The sequence below is a fragment of the Aulonocara sp. 'chitande type north' Nkhata Bay genome, linkage group LG18, assembly GCF_057382095.1.
Source record: "Aulonocara sp. 'chitande type north' Nkhata Bay isolate Kocher_YH1m ecotype deep benthic linkage group LG18, A_spYH_male_GT1.1, whole genome shotgun sequence".
In the NCBI taxonomy this organism is placed as follows: Eukaryota; Metazoa; Chordata; class Actinopteri; order Cichliformes; family Cichlidae; genus Aulonocara; species Aulonocara sp. 'chitande type north' Nkhata Bay.
Genome location: NC_141361.1, coordinates 19,481,707 through 19,497,421, shown reverse-complemented (window position 1 = coordinate 19,497,421; position 15,715 = coordinate 19,481,707). Strand labels below are relative to the sequence as shown.

Here is a 15,715-nt window from a genome sequence, read left to right as displayed (position 1 = left end):
TCCAGCGTGGTTGTAGGGGAGATGGTTAGGTGTACAGATCTGAGAGGCTATATTGATAAATAAATGCATTTCTTGGATGTCTGTTTTATTAAACAGCCCTCTTCAGATCTTGCCAAAGCACGTTGGTTGGGTTAAGACTCTTTTTTTTTGCTGTTGTTAAAAAAATCATACATTTTATTTTTCAACTATTCTGTTGTGTATTTATCTGTATGCTCTAGGTCAATGTCTGTTTCACTATCCAGCTGCTCCCCAAGCTTCAGGTTATTGTCTGCTACAATCATATAATGTAATTTCTTTCTTTTTTGATTGCCTCAACCCTTCCAGGATGTCAGTCCCCGAGGTTGCAGAGCAGTCTCAAACTTTCCATGTTTCACAGTGACCTTTTTAAAATTTGAGATGTGTATTTTATTTATTTTTTAAATTTCTGCCGTTTCATTAATTTATTTCCTGTAGAGTTTTCTGCTGGTGTTTTACTTATTCTCTTGACCTCATGTTCAACTGCTTCAGCATTATTGGACTCGGTGTGATTGGGGTATCTTTGCAGAACACCCTCTTCTCAAAAATTATCGCTAATCCTAAACTAGTTGTACACAATTTAAGAACATGCTGGCCTTAAAGGTACAGTAAGTTGGTTTTTTGTTTGTTTGTTTTTTTTAATTTGATCTTTTTTCTTTTCTTTGTTTAGATTTAATAGAAAAAATTGTGAGCATCAACTTGTGGAAGCCACCATGTTACTTGACTACCTTGAATACAGTGGCCAAGATGGTCATTATCCTTCTGTCTAATTGGGTTTTATGTATGTGGATAGAGACCAGCCCACTTACAAGTTAGTTTTAATTTAAAGATCACAAATAGCTCTTTCAAACTCTATATGACTATTTAACATTTGTACATGAATGCTTTCGTCATGTCTTTCTCATTATGTCTTTCTCTTCCTTAACTACTGCTATGTCTTCTCCCTCATCTCTACCTCATCCTCTTCCTCCTCACCTCAAGCCTCATCTCCTGAACTGAAGTCAGGGCTCTAACACAAGAAAAGGTGCATGCATATGAACATTTATTCCAGATATTGTTGCAGTTAGTTATTGTGAGTAGCAAACTGAACAACAAACTAGCTAAACGACAACAGCTGGTTGTTGCATTTTGCAGCACTGACCATGAATGGTTGCTTAGTATGACTGTCATACCATAGTGTATGACTAATTCATGCAGAAATCCAGGTAATTCCAAAGCTTTACAAACTCTTTCTTTGAGTTCCCCTAGAGCTGGGCGATAGAACGATAACGATATGTATCGCGATATAACTTCTACTCGATAGAGAAATTAAGCTATCGCGATAGACCTCGCCGCTCTTGTCCTCAAAGAAAAAAAAAAAAAGGTCAGCCAATCCAAATTAAGTAGCGCAGAGCCGAACCAATCACAGCCGCAGCGTCACGTCGCGTGGCTTGTTACGTACAGCACAAGTGCCAAGCCGCACGTGTGTTTGTTTGGGAAGCAGCCAGCGGGTAATGGAGGAAATGAGTGTGCCGACTAGAAAAATCAACCGAGCGTGACCGAAGAGAAAACAGATGATGGTTCCAATGCCGGAGAGATTGTCAAACGGAAGAGCCATAGAAGTTCCGTAGTGTGAAGGTATTTCGGCTATTTCAAGTCTGACAAAAAATAGAGTAGCGTGCACTGTAAATTGTGCCGAAAGCAAGTCTGGAAATACAATAAACTGGAGCATGCGTCACACTGTGCGCCACGTTATTGTTTCGGTGAAATGAATTTCTACAATACTGTTACTGTTAATTCTACTCTCTGCAGTGTTTAAATGCTTACATATACACACAGTTACTGTCCCTCCACACATACGACTCGGTTCTGCTTCTATGCCCCAGCTTTGTTTACTTTTTCCCACCGAGGCTTCTAGACTTCTGATTGGCCAACATTTCTGCACGGTTAGGAATCTAGCGCCACCTGCTGCTTTGGCATGTTCATAGCAGCGTTTTCCTTCATTTCTCCCTTTATGTGTGGACGGGATTATTTTTTAAAACGAAAACGGAAAATTTCAGTTTTCAGAAATACCCGTGTACGTGTGGACGTAGCCTCAGTCTCTGACTGGAAGCGCTAATTCGTCATTCGGCTTTTGTCAGACTAAAGTAACTGTTAAAACTGTTTGAAAAGCTCAGCTATACAACAAGGAGAGATTGAGAATTTCCTTTTAGTTCTCAGTTTATTTGATATTGACAAAAGTTAGTCAGTTTTGTCTGTTCTTCTGTAAAACAAACTAAGATTTATTTTTAGAATTAATATTTTGTTTCTAAGTGGAATTGACAATTTAGTCTGTTTCGTTTGTTCTATTTTGAAACTTAAACGCTTTAGCGGCTGCCTTTTGTGTAGTTTGCAATATTTGCCTTTATTTATCTGAAAAAGTCTCATGTTCCTTAAGTACATCTACCCTGTTGAACTTATTATGGGAAATAAATATTTAAATAAAAACAAGCTGCTGATTATTTCACATTTTACTTGTGAGCAACGGCACATTTAAATCTTACAAATATAGTTATTTGGCTTATATCGTGATAGATATCGTTATCGCCTGAAATGAAAAAAACATATCGTGATATGAAAAAATCTCATATCGCCCAGCTCTAAGTTCCCCCAAACCAGTAAGTGTAGATTAGTTTTTCTTTAACCAAATTCATCTTATGACAGCCAGCAACCATTCACTAACCAGTTTGGGGTAATGCGGATTTCTTCCCTACTAACTGGTGGTTTCCAGGGGGTTACCAGCTAGTCTCTATACTGGTGTGACTGAGGGCCATTTATACTTGCTGTTGTTGCGCTCCTCTTGCTGAAAGTGATCTCACAATGGCTGGTGTGAGACACTTTTTGGTGTCGTTTCAGTTTGCTGTGCACCTCATGTGTCTTTTCTAACCTTGTGTTGGTCATGCAGCTGGTTTGAAGACACAGCTTATGCAGAGTTGAATGTTGCAATAGTGTGAAAAGATGAAACTTTCAGGAGGACAAATTGATTTCTTTGCTTCCTCTACATGTTTTGTCTCCTACTATATGAGGAGGTTTTGTCTGAGTGGCAGCACCTATCGTTCAGCAAGTCTGGCATGACATCAGAAACAGTAAAACGGTGGCTGTGATGACGTCACTGTGATGCTACCATTGTGGTTACCATAAATAGGCCAATAGCGCCATCATCACTGAATCGCCCATTTATTTTCATTGCCTCTATGTTTTACCAGAGTTTCTCCTTGCAGCTGTAACACGAATATGTATGAAACACCCCACCAGTACCACCCTTTTGCCTTACCCATGACTTCAATGCCTCCATTAAAAATCAGTGAAAGCCATGACGATATTTAATTAATTCATGACTAAACCACCACTCCCCCGTCTCGAGGTGAAGTTGTGTAGTTTTAATGTCTTATTTCTTTTCATTTCCTCTGTTTCTTTGTTTGTTTGTTTTTCTTACTCCAGGGGTCGCACCAGAGGGAGAGTTGTTGTGGATGAGGAGGACAGCATGGATGGGACTGAGATAACAGAGTCCATAGACCCTCAGGACACAGGTGAGACTTTGTTTTTGATCTTTTATATACACATTGGTTTTACTGAGAGTGATATATGACTTGAACCTGCACCCCAAGTAGCCTTATGCAGTGCTTTGAAGGGTATGTTAGTAAAGGTAGATGAGTCTCCTTCTCCTGGAGAAGGATGGATGAGAGCTTTTTCTTAGCGCCCAGTGCCTTTTTTTCAGGGCTATAATTGAATGGGTTTAGCTTGAGCTGTGAAGCTGTAGTGGGTGTGTATTTTTTCTTCTCCCCTTACTGCTTCCATCTCTCCTCTTGCTCTGAGATTGGCATTGAGGTGCAGAGGGAAAGAGCCCAAGGCTAATGCCCTCTAAAAGCTTTTTAAAATCCCATCAGTCTCTCCAGACCCATTTATGTGCCTTTTTTATGTGTGTACATCACATCATGTGACCATGCCTCCCATTCTGATACATTTCAGTGCCGCCCTGTTGCTGAGCTGAAGATAGTTGGAAATGTGACGCTGTCAATGACTTGCCGTTCTTCTGGTATCATTTACCTTAGAACAAACAAAGGCAATATTTCAGAGTTTAAAACCCTTCAACATTTTTTTTTGTAAATGATGTTATGAAATAACCAAGCATTCACTTTGCCTTTTCAGTCTACCGCCAGATGCACTTAAAACTCAGTGGTTTCTTCAGTGGCTCTCTGCCTCTGGGCTTTTGGCAAAATGAAATTTGTGACTCTGTGCAGTCTTGTCCTTAAAGTGATATGTGCTGAGGTCAAGCACAGTATATTATAGCCTTTTAAATGCATTGTTTATTTTGTCTGTCTCTAAATTGTTATACTTAGAGGTCACATAGCTCACATTTTCAATATACATTACCATTAAAACAGTGTGATTGCATCTAGGGAATGTGTAGAGAAATTAACGACTGATAAAGTGATAAGCCATGGCGTTATCAGTTTTGATTATGGTACTTTAGAGATTATAATGCTTCTTCTTTTTCTTTTTTTCATTCCAATCCCCCAAAAGCGACCCCTCTCTCTCAGATAGTGTGGTAGAGGCATGGAAAGCCGCAGTACTGAGCAGAACATACTTAGCAGAACATCCTTGCTCTTGGTGACAATGGCTGCGATTTAATTTAAATTTGCTTTAAATTTCCCCCAATTCAATGCTGCCAGGGCTGGTTTCCGCAAGTTTGTGTTTTGAATGCCCAGGTGGAAATGTGTAGTCTGTCAGTATAGTTTTTGAATGCAAAGTTTGCTCCTAATTTTACTCACCCTTTGGTGTATTATGTATACTAGCATCCTATGCCTACATAGTTGTGTTAAAGTAATTGATCCATTAGCATTGGTAAGAGTAGTACTGTCACCTATCAGTTTTTGTAATCTGATCTTACTTAACAGTAGGTCTGCACAGTTGATGAAATTTTAATCTTGGTCACAATTTTATTTTTCCAACAATTAAATGAACATGATTGATTGAATCTGAAAATGCTTGCTTCGCAAAACAAACATAAAGAAAAAGCAGCAAACGTGCCACTAAATCAGCGCCTAACTATATGCCTCCACTCTGGACAAGTGAATAAACATCTTACATATCTGCAAATATTATTATTTAATTGACAGGAATGTAACACAATGTAAATGTGAAACTCATACCCTGCTTTAAGTGCTGCTGCAGTTTATTTAAAAAATATATATATTTATTTATTTATTTTTTCTTTAGTTAATTTAGTTGAATAAAGAGGACCAATTTTAGTTTGATGCAAAGATTTGTACATTGGTACATTAGCAGAAATGTAGGACGACATGGATGTTAAAGCATTGTTATGTTTACGTGTGGCAACATTATTATGTCAGTAATTGTGATAATTATCGTGCCCATAATTGTGGAGCCCTGCTAAACAGGATAACACAACCTTTTTTTTTTTAATTTAACAAATATAATGAGCTATTATCTAAAAAATGAGGCGGGAAAAGCAACAATCAGTTTAATCAGTTGATGTCTTGTAAAAAATAATTGTAAAACATCCATTGCGTATGCATTCAGTTATCAGTAGGTAAGTAGTAGTAAGCCTAATATGAATTTTGCCCTTTTTTAATTCCTTTGGATGACACAATCATTGTGGCATTAGCCTAATTACATGCCAATGAAATATTAATAACATTTTACATGGCCCAAAGTCTCAGTGAGAGGTACTGCTGGGAGTTGTTTTGTATGATTAGCAGAGTGAATTGAGGGTTTCGTCAATTAAATTAAAATTAAAAGCAGTCGTGATATGTCAGATATGAGTCCAGGATTGAACTTTTTTTATTCCCCCAAAATATTAATTCTAGCTACTTGAGATATTTTGACAGCCATGCCATCTCTTTTATTCCCTGCCTCTATTGTTATCACTATTCTGTACAAGACCTTGATGTTCCCACTGAGTTTATTGTAATCAGTGCTTGAGCATATGGTCCCCATATTTTACCATCCATCTTGCTAAAAAAGGCTGTGTTTCTGACCTGGAGGAAAAAGACTAGAATATAACCAACCTGTCCTGTAACAGCCTGTGTCTGTCAGGGGCTGTATGCTAAACATGCAGTCATAATTGGCAGTGAATTGAGGAGCATTTACCAGCACAGAGGCAGATGCATTGGAACAATTCAGTGCTTAGCTGTTTCTCTACTCCCTAACAGATCTTTTCTCTTTTTTCCTTCCGTGTCTTTTTCATTTTTACCATCAGAAACACAAATCCAGCCGGTGGAGACTGTGGAAGTGACCAGTGAGGTGCCAGAGGAGGACAGGCCCTCTTCCCCTCTGGCCCAGAGCCCTCTAGCCGAGAATTCAGCAGGACCATCTGTCCCAACAAGTAGAGAAGTCAAAAGCAGGTTAAAAAAACTTTTCACTTCCCCAGAATCGCTGTTTTTGAGAAATAAAGAACCGTGCATGCATGTGTGTGAGAGACTCTGTGTGTATCTTTTTACTTTTTAAATTGTTTTTATGAATGAATAAGCACAGGTCTAGCACATACTAGATACATACATGGATGGATTAGGTGGGAGTCATCAGCAGGTAGAGGCAGCCCTTTTCCTCCCAGGTGTCACTTTGTTAGAGGTTGCAATCAGTCTTCTGGCCTGTCTGTTCTATCGATGTTGGTGATGGAAAGCAGATCAGGAGCCTCTCCTGGGATCTTATTAACAGTACCATCTCAGCACTTAATGTGATAAATATTTGCTGCTTGCTTTATTACTCAACTTTCCAGCTCTTGGCCACTGTTCTGCTGCTTTTCTGTTTACCACTTTGTCTCCAAGATGGCTTTCTCACTTAAAATGTTGATTGTTAGCACATCCAAATATCTGTTGTATAACCGGACTTGTCTGTCTTTCTTTCTTTCTTTCTTTCTTTCTTTCTTTCTTTCTTTCTTTCTTTCTTTCTTTCTTTCTTTCTTTCTTTCTTTCTTTCTTTCTTTCTAAATTACAAGGTCTGTGTTACTTAAATACATTATAATTTTTACAAGTTGTCTGCTTATAGCAGTATGTGTTTGGGAGACTGTGTGTGTGTGTCTATGTGTGGTGATAGTCTGTCTGCTTTGCTTTGTGAGGTTTTATGTATATTGCAGCACAGACAGTCCCAGTGCCACAAGAAGGAGGCCTTAATTCATGGTGACATGTATGGCACTGTATTAAGTCACAGTAGGTATATATAATTAAACACCCTCTACCACCCATTTTCTTTCTTTTAGTGAGCGTCTCTGTGCCTTCTGTTACTGCGGTGGTCGTAGCCTTCTGGGTCAGGGGGAACTACAAGTATTCACCGTCACGTCTCAGCTTGAAGCACTCTTCAGCCACAAAGCTGATGGGAGCTCAACAGGCGATGGCAGCGATGGTGATAAAACTGCTCAGCCAAAAATGGCCGAAGAGACCACCTCAGGACAGAAGGAGAAGAAGTAAGTAGGCCTGGCTGACACTGTTGTCACAAATAGTTTGGCTGCCATCGTTGGTTAGGAATAAGACACAATCTGTAATGCTTCCTTGTCATGAGTTAATGAGCTGCAAGAAATGAAAATTTGCTAACAGCTTACTTCATTGTTCTTTTTTGTCCTTGGCTTCTATACACTGATGTTACTGTGAAATCTTGTGAAAGCTGTTAGTCTGATCAAAAAGATTTTTCTTTTAGTTGACTTGAATTTTGTTATCCTGGTAATATGAAGCAGTAGTGGTGGTTAATATGGTCACACCTAACATACACACCCAACTGTCAGTATTCCCCAGGCCATGAGATGCCAGATCAGGCAAAGGTTACACAAGAGCCTTGTGTTTGTATGCACACAAATGCAAATCATACAAATAAAAGACCCTTCCTGCGCTCAATTGGACAACTGCCTGATTTGTTTTGGTCCTTTGAAACCAGTTGGTTGTCTCTCTGGGTTCACAGTACTGTAATGGCCAGTGACAGCATTATGGGTTTGGCAACAGGCCTAGCCAACCAGTAGCTGGTGTCCTGTTTGTGTGATTGGTCATTGAGCCCTTAGCTGTGAGAGAGAATAGATATATCATAATATATCATTTAAGACTAAAAATTAAGAAGAAAAAAAGAGATTAGGAGAGAAGACCATTTCATAATTGCTAATAAAAGTGTAAGGAATAGGTTCCCATCATGTTCCCAGAAACCCCCATCTTGATTTTGGCTGTTAGTTGTTTCCTGGAAATCCTTTTAAATGTTAATGCTCCCTCTCCACGTATTCTACATCCTATGCTGCTCAATAGTTGAAGCCAGGGAGTTGGAGAAATGCATCCCTTTCAACAGATTTTATGAGACAGAACAGCCAGCCTCTTGTGCACACGCTAAAAAAGATGGCCCTCCTTCCCGTCCTCCTCCTCTTCATCCACCTCCCTCCCCCACAGCTTTTTACTTGGACAGACATTTTTCCCCCAGCTCATTCTCTGTCTTCATTTCTTTGCTTTTGTAAAAACGGCACATCATTCTCTACCTTTATGTCTCTGTCCTCAATTTATTCTCAAGTTGATTCAGGCTGTCCTTCTCTTGCATAGTGCATTTTTAAGCTGTTCTCTACGTTAAAAAAAAATCTGTGCTGAGATGACTTTTTTTTTAAAAACCTTTTTCTTTGTTCCAGTGGGTCTGAAGGCTGCGAGGATGAGCCAGACCCAGCCAGTCGATTTTGGAACGAGCTTTCTCATGTCGGCCTTCCAGAAGATCTCAACGTCCAGTCTCTCTTCGAGTCAGGTGTGGCTAATGGACTCAGCCTATTTCTACATCCCATTTTAACAGTAATTATTTGTACTTGGAGAGTTAACAAGTGTACATGCTTTATATGCTAATACTGAATTTGTCTCTGATTCAGTTATTTGTTTGTCACATCCGTCTTTAAATTGTAGGGCAATGCTGGGCACATCAGAGTTGTGCCTTGTGGTCCGACGGTGTTTGTGAGGGCGAGGGACAATCTCTGCTTAATGTGGACAGAGCCATTGACTCAGGGAGCACAAAGGTGAGTCAAGGGAGAACATCCGTGGACTAATGGGTGTTAACACCATCTTAATGTGTTGGGGCAGCAGGGGAGGGACTGATTCAGTGAAACACAACAAAGCTGATGGATCAGACTGGCTGGTAAAGGTCGGCCTGGCAGCATGGCTCTCTCAGCTGTGAAATGGAAAAGGTCACACCACTCAACAGGGCTGAGCTCTCATGGCAGCTTGGCTCCTAGCGGCAGAAGTGGTACTACTTAAAGAGCTCTGATTCTTTTTTCACTGCCCATCGTGTGTGCTACCCATTAGTAGTGCTGCCACTTGATCTCCAAGTGGTTACTAGTACACACTCATGGAACTCAGAGAAATGGAATTGGGGTGAGGTTTTCTAGCCTGATCATCAGGTAGCTGAAATGGCACTTTGAACAGGCAGGGCTCTAGAGTGCGACCAATTTGGTCGCAAATGCGACCAAATTTTTCAGTGGTGCGACTAAAAATAAATATTTGGTCGCACAGGTGCGACCAACTGTTCCGGTAACAAAAAAAAAATCTCTGTAACTCTCCGTGTGGTCAACAACAGACACACATTATGCACCTATCGTGGACTAAACCAATCAGAGATAGTCAGGGGCGGGACCTCTCTGATTGGCCGTGGTCCAGTTGAAAGTGCAGGTGGAGGAGAGAGGTGAGTAGCTTGAATAAAGCGATATCAATTCATTAACGGATTCCACACAAAGACCTAAACACGGAGCGGACCCAACACATCAGAATCAGCTTCGTCTTTCTCGGCTTTCTCACCCGACGGCCTGAACACGGACACGCTGTCGGAGCTTAGCGATTCTTCGGGTCCGCGCTGTGTTTACGTCTTTTTGCGCTGATTCTGAGCTGCAGGTTTTGCCTCTCTCCAACCAAAATTCACTGAGCCTGCAGCAAAAGAAGCAGCAAACTGCGCTTCACATTTGATCAATGTCGTCATGAATTCCCTCTGACTTTTGCTGTTTTGCTTCCACCACGATAAAAATCACACTTCCTGCACAGCTCTCTCTCTCTCTCTGTACTTGAGGAACAGTTTCCCGTCTCAAATCTGTTTTCTGCATTATTCATTCGCTTATTACCCACCAGTCTAGCGTTGTTTACAGCGCTTTTTCTTTTTTTCACTTAAATGACCTCGGACAAGAAAGCCTAATTTCTGCTGTTCAATACTGAAGAAATTTAAATTTCTTAAAATTATGCAAAATTGCAGAATATTTTTAAAGTTATCTGCTATAAAAAGCCAGACCAGGAAAATCTCCTTCATGTTTTCCTGTGTTTTATTCTCAGATACTTTCACACAAAGGCATGTGCTGTGATTTTCACAATTCTGATGAAGTCTCATGTGTATCAGTACTGATAAATGATCAGAATTATAATATTTCTGACTGTCTGAGGCTGTCTGAAATTCATAGCCAGTGCTCTGACACGGTGCCATCAATATTTGAATGCTGAAAAAGCACAGTGTATCCAGGAAACACATTATATGCTGCGATAAATGCACTGCCCAAGTGTCCCCTCTCCCCACGGCCTTTCAGCAGCAGACAGCAGCAAACAGGTCGTCAGAGGAGGCCAAGATGATGATTAAGTTTTTAACATTTTCTACAATATTGACAAAGCACTTTAAGCACAAGTTTGTTAGTTAATAATTTAGAAATTAATATTGTCTGTATGGACTTCCCCCCCCCCAAAGAAAGTGCACATGTAAAACTGCGGTGTTAAGCGATGCGGTTGAAAAATTTGAGTGCGCCTAACTTTTGTGCCGGTACGCCTAAATTTTTAAAGTTAGGCGTACCGGTGCGCCCATGTCAAAAAGTTAGTCTAGAGCCCTGACAGGTGTCTTAATCCAAATAAACCGTTTCCCAAAAATATACTAAGATAAAATAGTCCAGAAAGAAGAAGTGCTACACATCAGATCTTGGCTGATTTGACAGGTATTCTTTGATGTGGCAGGTTAAAGTACAAAACAAAAAAAACATAGGAGCGAACACCTTTCTGTGATGTGATGTGATTTTTTTTAACGTGAAATCAGGCATTTATAGACCATTTAAACATTACGTTTGTTAGTGTTTAAGAAATGTGTTTTAGTTGGAGAAAAGGGAGATTTTAGACATATTTTAAGATCGCTCTTTTTCTCCGCAGCACTGTGCATACTGTAAGCGCCTTGGAGCATCCATTAAGTGCTGTGCTGAAGGATGTGCTCAACTCTATCATTACCCCTGTGCGGGGGCAGCTGGGACTTTTCAGGATATCAGAAGTCTCTCACTCTTATGCCCAGAACACATTGAATTGGCCACTCACAAATGTAAGTTCAGAAAAATTTGATGTGTCAACTCCATAGGAAAATAACATAATGTATATTTAACAAAACTAAGACTAAATTGCATTGTATAAACTTTTCTTGCCTTCTCTTTTCATTCAACTGTCCACAGTTGTAGATGATATAAATTGCGTACTATGTGATAGCCCAGGGGATCTACTGGACCAGCTCTTTTGCACCAGTTGTGGTCTGCATTACCATGGGATATGCCTGGACATGGCTGTGACCCCTCTAAGGAGGGCAGGTTGGCAGTGCCCTGAGTGCAAAATCTGCCAGACGTGCAAGTGAGTCACTTCCCCTCTCCTCTAAATAACGGTTTTCCCTACTTTGTTTTTTTCCTTTTTGTTTACTTTTTTCCTTTCTTAATTTCTGTAAAGCTACCAGGCTTCATGCTTACTGCTTGTTTGTTTACCTCTGTGGTTTGTGAGGAGCTGACTGGACGTTGTACCCTGAAGCTCAGTCTTATAACCTCTGACCTTATTTAAACAGCACAAGAGCTCTGTTTGCAACCAGGCCTGTTTGCCTGGGGTAACCACTGTCTATTGAGTATTAAATATTGCATTACCATCCTGTAGCTGCATATTTATATTTTTCAAAATATCTTGAGCTTTGCGATGCAGTTTTAGATAGTGTAATTGATTAGTTTAAAGATCTTTTTACTTCAGCCAATTCATTGGCATTATGGACAGCGCAGCAACTTCTCACACCTTTGCACAGCTACATGCTTAAGGCTACTGTAAATCAGCTTGACAAATGTTTCAGCATACTAGCATTTCTTTACTAACATTAAGTAATGAAAAAAATGACATCATCAGCATATAGCTATAGCTTAAACTCAGCACTGGGTATAATAGTACAACTAGCAAAACTAGTAATCAAATGTCACTTCATTTGCTAGTGTGAACAAAAGTGGTGAGAGAGATGACTTTGTTTTATTTAAAGCTATTAATAAATTGGGTATGAAGCGGTCTTTCCTGTTAGCTATTTTTTTCTTTCTATTTTTTTTCTTACCTTCATCCTCCTGAACAAGGGGCTTGCGTGAAGTTTCATAATTATTTGTATAGCAATCTAACATGGAAATCTTCCTTTCATTCACACATCAGTTCTAATTTTGGCTATAATCGGCTAATATTAGCCATTTGCTATTTGTATCAACATTTGTAATGGCCCATGAAGAGCTATATTGCATATTTTTTGACCAGATGGCTCTCTGCAAATTCAGTGTTGCCGATACTCACTCAGAAACCCGCAAACACAGCACTAGGCTGATTAAAGCAAAGGTGGGTACAATATAAATGAATAAATAAATAACTACACATAAAAAATATTAGGGAAATCTGTCTACCACTGATATCATGCAGAGGACTCTTACTCCTAAAAATATTTCCAATGTTGTTAAACCTTTGATTAAGTTAATATCCTTAGACGGTGCCACCTGCTGGATTACGTTAACATTAGCTGTCTAAATACTGACAGTGTTAAGGTTTTTTGTTAGGAAGATATGATTACTTCTTTTCCTTCTTCTTTTTCTTGTCATTCTAACTCAGATTTCACAATAACTGAATATTACCATGTAAACAGTTTAGCACTTGTAATGTTCAGAGATCCACTGATCATTTGGCCAGTGACCGGAAATAATCTGTTTCTGATCAACCATGACTGGTGGCAATGGGATTTTGAATCACTTTCTGTTTTGATCTTATTAGCCTGCTACAGTCTGATGGGTCAGTGCAATTCTCTATGAATGGCTTTGTTTTTTTGTTTTTTAAACATAATTTCAACGTCAATGTAATATCCTTACAATTTATGGAAATTGGAAAGTGACCCGGACTTGAAAAGTTACTGCATTTGATTTATACTTGGATAGGAGCAAAGAACTTGTAAGCTTTTCAGAGAATTCAACTGTAGATGCAGTAGGACAGTTGAGGTCGGGTCTTGCAGGTCTTAGCAGAAGAAATGGATTACAGAAGGAAGCATAGAGCTATATCATTACAAATGACATTGTCTCATTGTATTAGACAAAAATAAATAAATAAATAAATCTCAACCCTAAAACCTTTTTACTGTCTCTTTGTAGGAATCCAGGAGAGGACACTAAAATGCTGGTGTGTGACATGTGTGACAAAGGGTACCATACCTTCTGTCTGCAACCTGTTATAGACTCTCTTCCCACCAACGGATGGAGATGTCAGGTAGGAAACAACTAATGGGTAATGTTGAAATTAAAAAAAAAAAAAAAAAAATTTAACCGAAAACAAAGAAAAAAAAACAGGCTTGCAAGTAAAAGTATTTGCACTAGATTAAAGTGTTTCAAATAACTGCATTGATTCATCTGGTGCAATCACAAAATTGAACAATACAATTAAATGGAAAAGAAATTAAGTTAGTTGGACCTTGCATATGACACCCACGAGAATGTAGCTTTTTGATGGTTTCAATTTGTGCTTTCTGTGGTTACGAATGACTCAGACCAGCTGATCATTTAAAGACTTCAGTTCAGCCTCAGCGCTGGAAGATAACACTATGTTTGTGTGAATGCTCATGCACAAATGGTTTGCTTGCCACTCAGCTGGCTGGTTAGCACACCGCCTAATATGTTTTTTTGCAGCACCAGTTTGAGTAGGGCACATCAGTAGAGACAGCGGGTGATGCAAGGTCTTTACTCTTGGTTCTCTATTTGACTCAGCACAGGGGCATTTCACCCCCCCCCACACACACACACAGCCTTGGCACTTGCTTCTCTGGAACACTTGCCTACATCCTATGTCCCCGCTCATGTGGTAGTTTTGTTCTGAGCATTGTCGTCTCACTCAAGTAGAAATCAATGAAAAATGAGTCATTGTTCCAGTTTCGGTGTTCTGTGAAGTTCCTGTGATGTGGCTTTAAGTATGAACACTAGAATTGTTGACTGCGTACCATAGGAAAAAGGTTTACCCGAGCTCAGAGGCTAGTTAGCCGAGTAAGCCGCTAATTTAAAGTAAGTGCATACAGTCTTGTTAAAGGCAAGTTTTAATGACTATGTCTTGTGGAAAAGAAGTGCTCACAATATAAAATCTCATTTTCAATCTTTTTTTTGTTGTTGTTGTTTCAGAAAATAGACAGAATACAAAAAATTCTACTATACCCCCACCCCCATCCCACAGCAACTCAAACTACATTAATACCCCAACCTCTTAAACCCAAAGGGACATTTCTGAGGTTCCTGCTCGAAAATGACATCCTCAAAATTAATAGAGTATTTCTCTGCAATTACAAACTCTGTGTTAACAATCTTGCTATCAAAGTAAAGCTAACACACACACACACACATATATATATATATATATATATATATATATATATATATATATATATATATATATATAATAGAGATATAGAGATATAGAGATATAGAGATAGAGATATAGATATAGAGATATAGATAGATATATATATCTTTTTTTTTTTTTTTTTAAATTATTCAATAAGCAAATGTAGCCCCAGCAGAGGGGTTCTTTCAGAGAGTAAAAATTTGAATGTTAATATGTCAGCAAAAATTCAATGTGCTGGTGTGTTGCATGTCAGTGGATAAAGTCAGTAGTGGTGTAATGATTATCTAGGAATACAATAATATTAATAATAGTCCTTCTTCATTTCCTGTTTTAAATGAACAGTGACACTCAAGTGACGTACTAGGGGAATCGAAACCAAGTGAGCTTTTTTTTAATCCCAAGACAACTCTGCTTACTGGTTCATATTGTTGGTGTGGAAACTCCCTTAAAAACACTGGCTGCTATTTATTTGCTCAAGTTAAACTGTGTTTCTGTCACTCACAAAGCTGTGCTCAACAAGCCATTCCACTGACTCTTGACGAGGACTGCAGCTTTAATCATAAGTTTCAAGTAATTTCTCCCCCTCATTCAAACTAAGCGCTACAGGGGTTACTCAGCGTGCAAGCTTGGTTGATTGGCGAACAGTAAAGGCAATGCTTGCGTTATCCTGTTTAAAGAAATATACACATTTTCCTGTTATTTTGGGCCATATGATAAATAGAAATGTCTATGCTTGAGTAAATTAAACCATTTACCAAAACTGTGTTGCCAAAAATGTCTTCTCTGCAGGAAAGGGTGTGTGTATGTGTGTGCAGGGGGAAAAGAAAGCTGGAAAATATAAAAGGTTGATTACATCTGATAATTGTCTGTTTAAAAAGAATCAGCCAGAAACGCTGCTCAGATGTCCTCCATGTTTTGATTATTGTAATCCAACTTGGATTCCAGCTCTTGGCCATTTGTAGCACTACTTGGCAGTATCCTGCAGTTTTGCGGCTGTAACCTGAATATTTTGGTGCCAAGATTTTAAAGTTTTGTGCTCTTAATCAAAAATAATAATA

General features: G+C 39.2%; 1 protein-coding gene across 8 annotated transcripts in view; it reads left to right on the top strand.

Moving 5' to 3' along the window:
- kmt2cb (lysine (K)-specific methyltransferase 2Cb) overlaps positions 1-15,715 on the top strand; it is a 93,608-nt gene that overhangs the window by 24,604 nt on the left and 53,289 nt on the right. For all 8 annotated transcript variants that reach the window (XM_086272724.1, XM_086272722.1, XM_086272723.1 and 5 more), the window contains 8 exons: positions 3,475-3,563; positions 6,257-6,401; positions 7,256-7,459; positions 8,648-8,757; positions 8,910-9,019; positions 11,169-11,331; positions 11,459-11,630; positions 13,424-13,538. In XM_086272724.1, coding sequence (XP_086128850.1) covers positions 3,518-3,563; positions 6,257-6,401; positions 7,256-7,459; positions 8,648-8,757; positions 8,910-9,019; positions 11,169-11,331; positions 11,459-11,630; positions 13,424-13,538 — 1,065 coding nt within the window. In that variant the 5' untranslated portion in view covers positions 3,475-3,517. The remainder of the gene's footprint in view (positions 1-3,474; positions 3,564-6,256; positions 6,402-7,255; positions 7,460-8,647; positions 8,758-8,909; positions 9,020-11,168; positions 11,332-11,458; positions 11,631-13,423; positions 13,539-15,715) is intronic.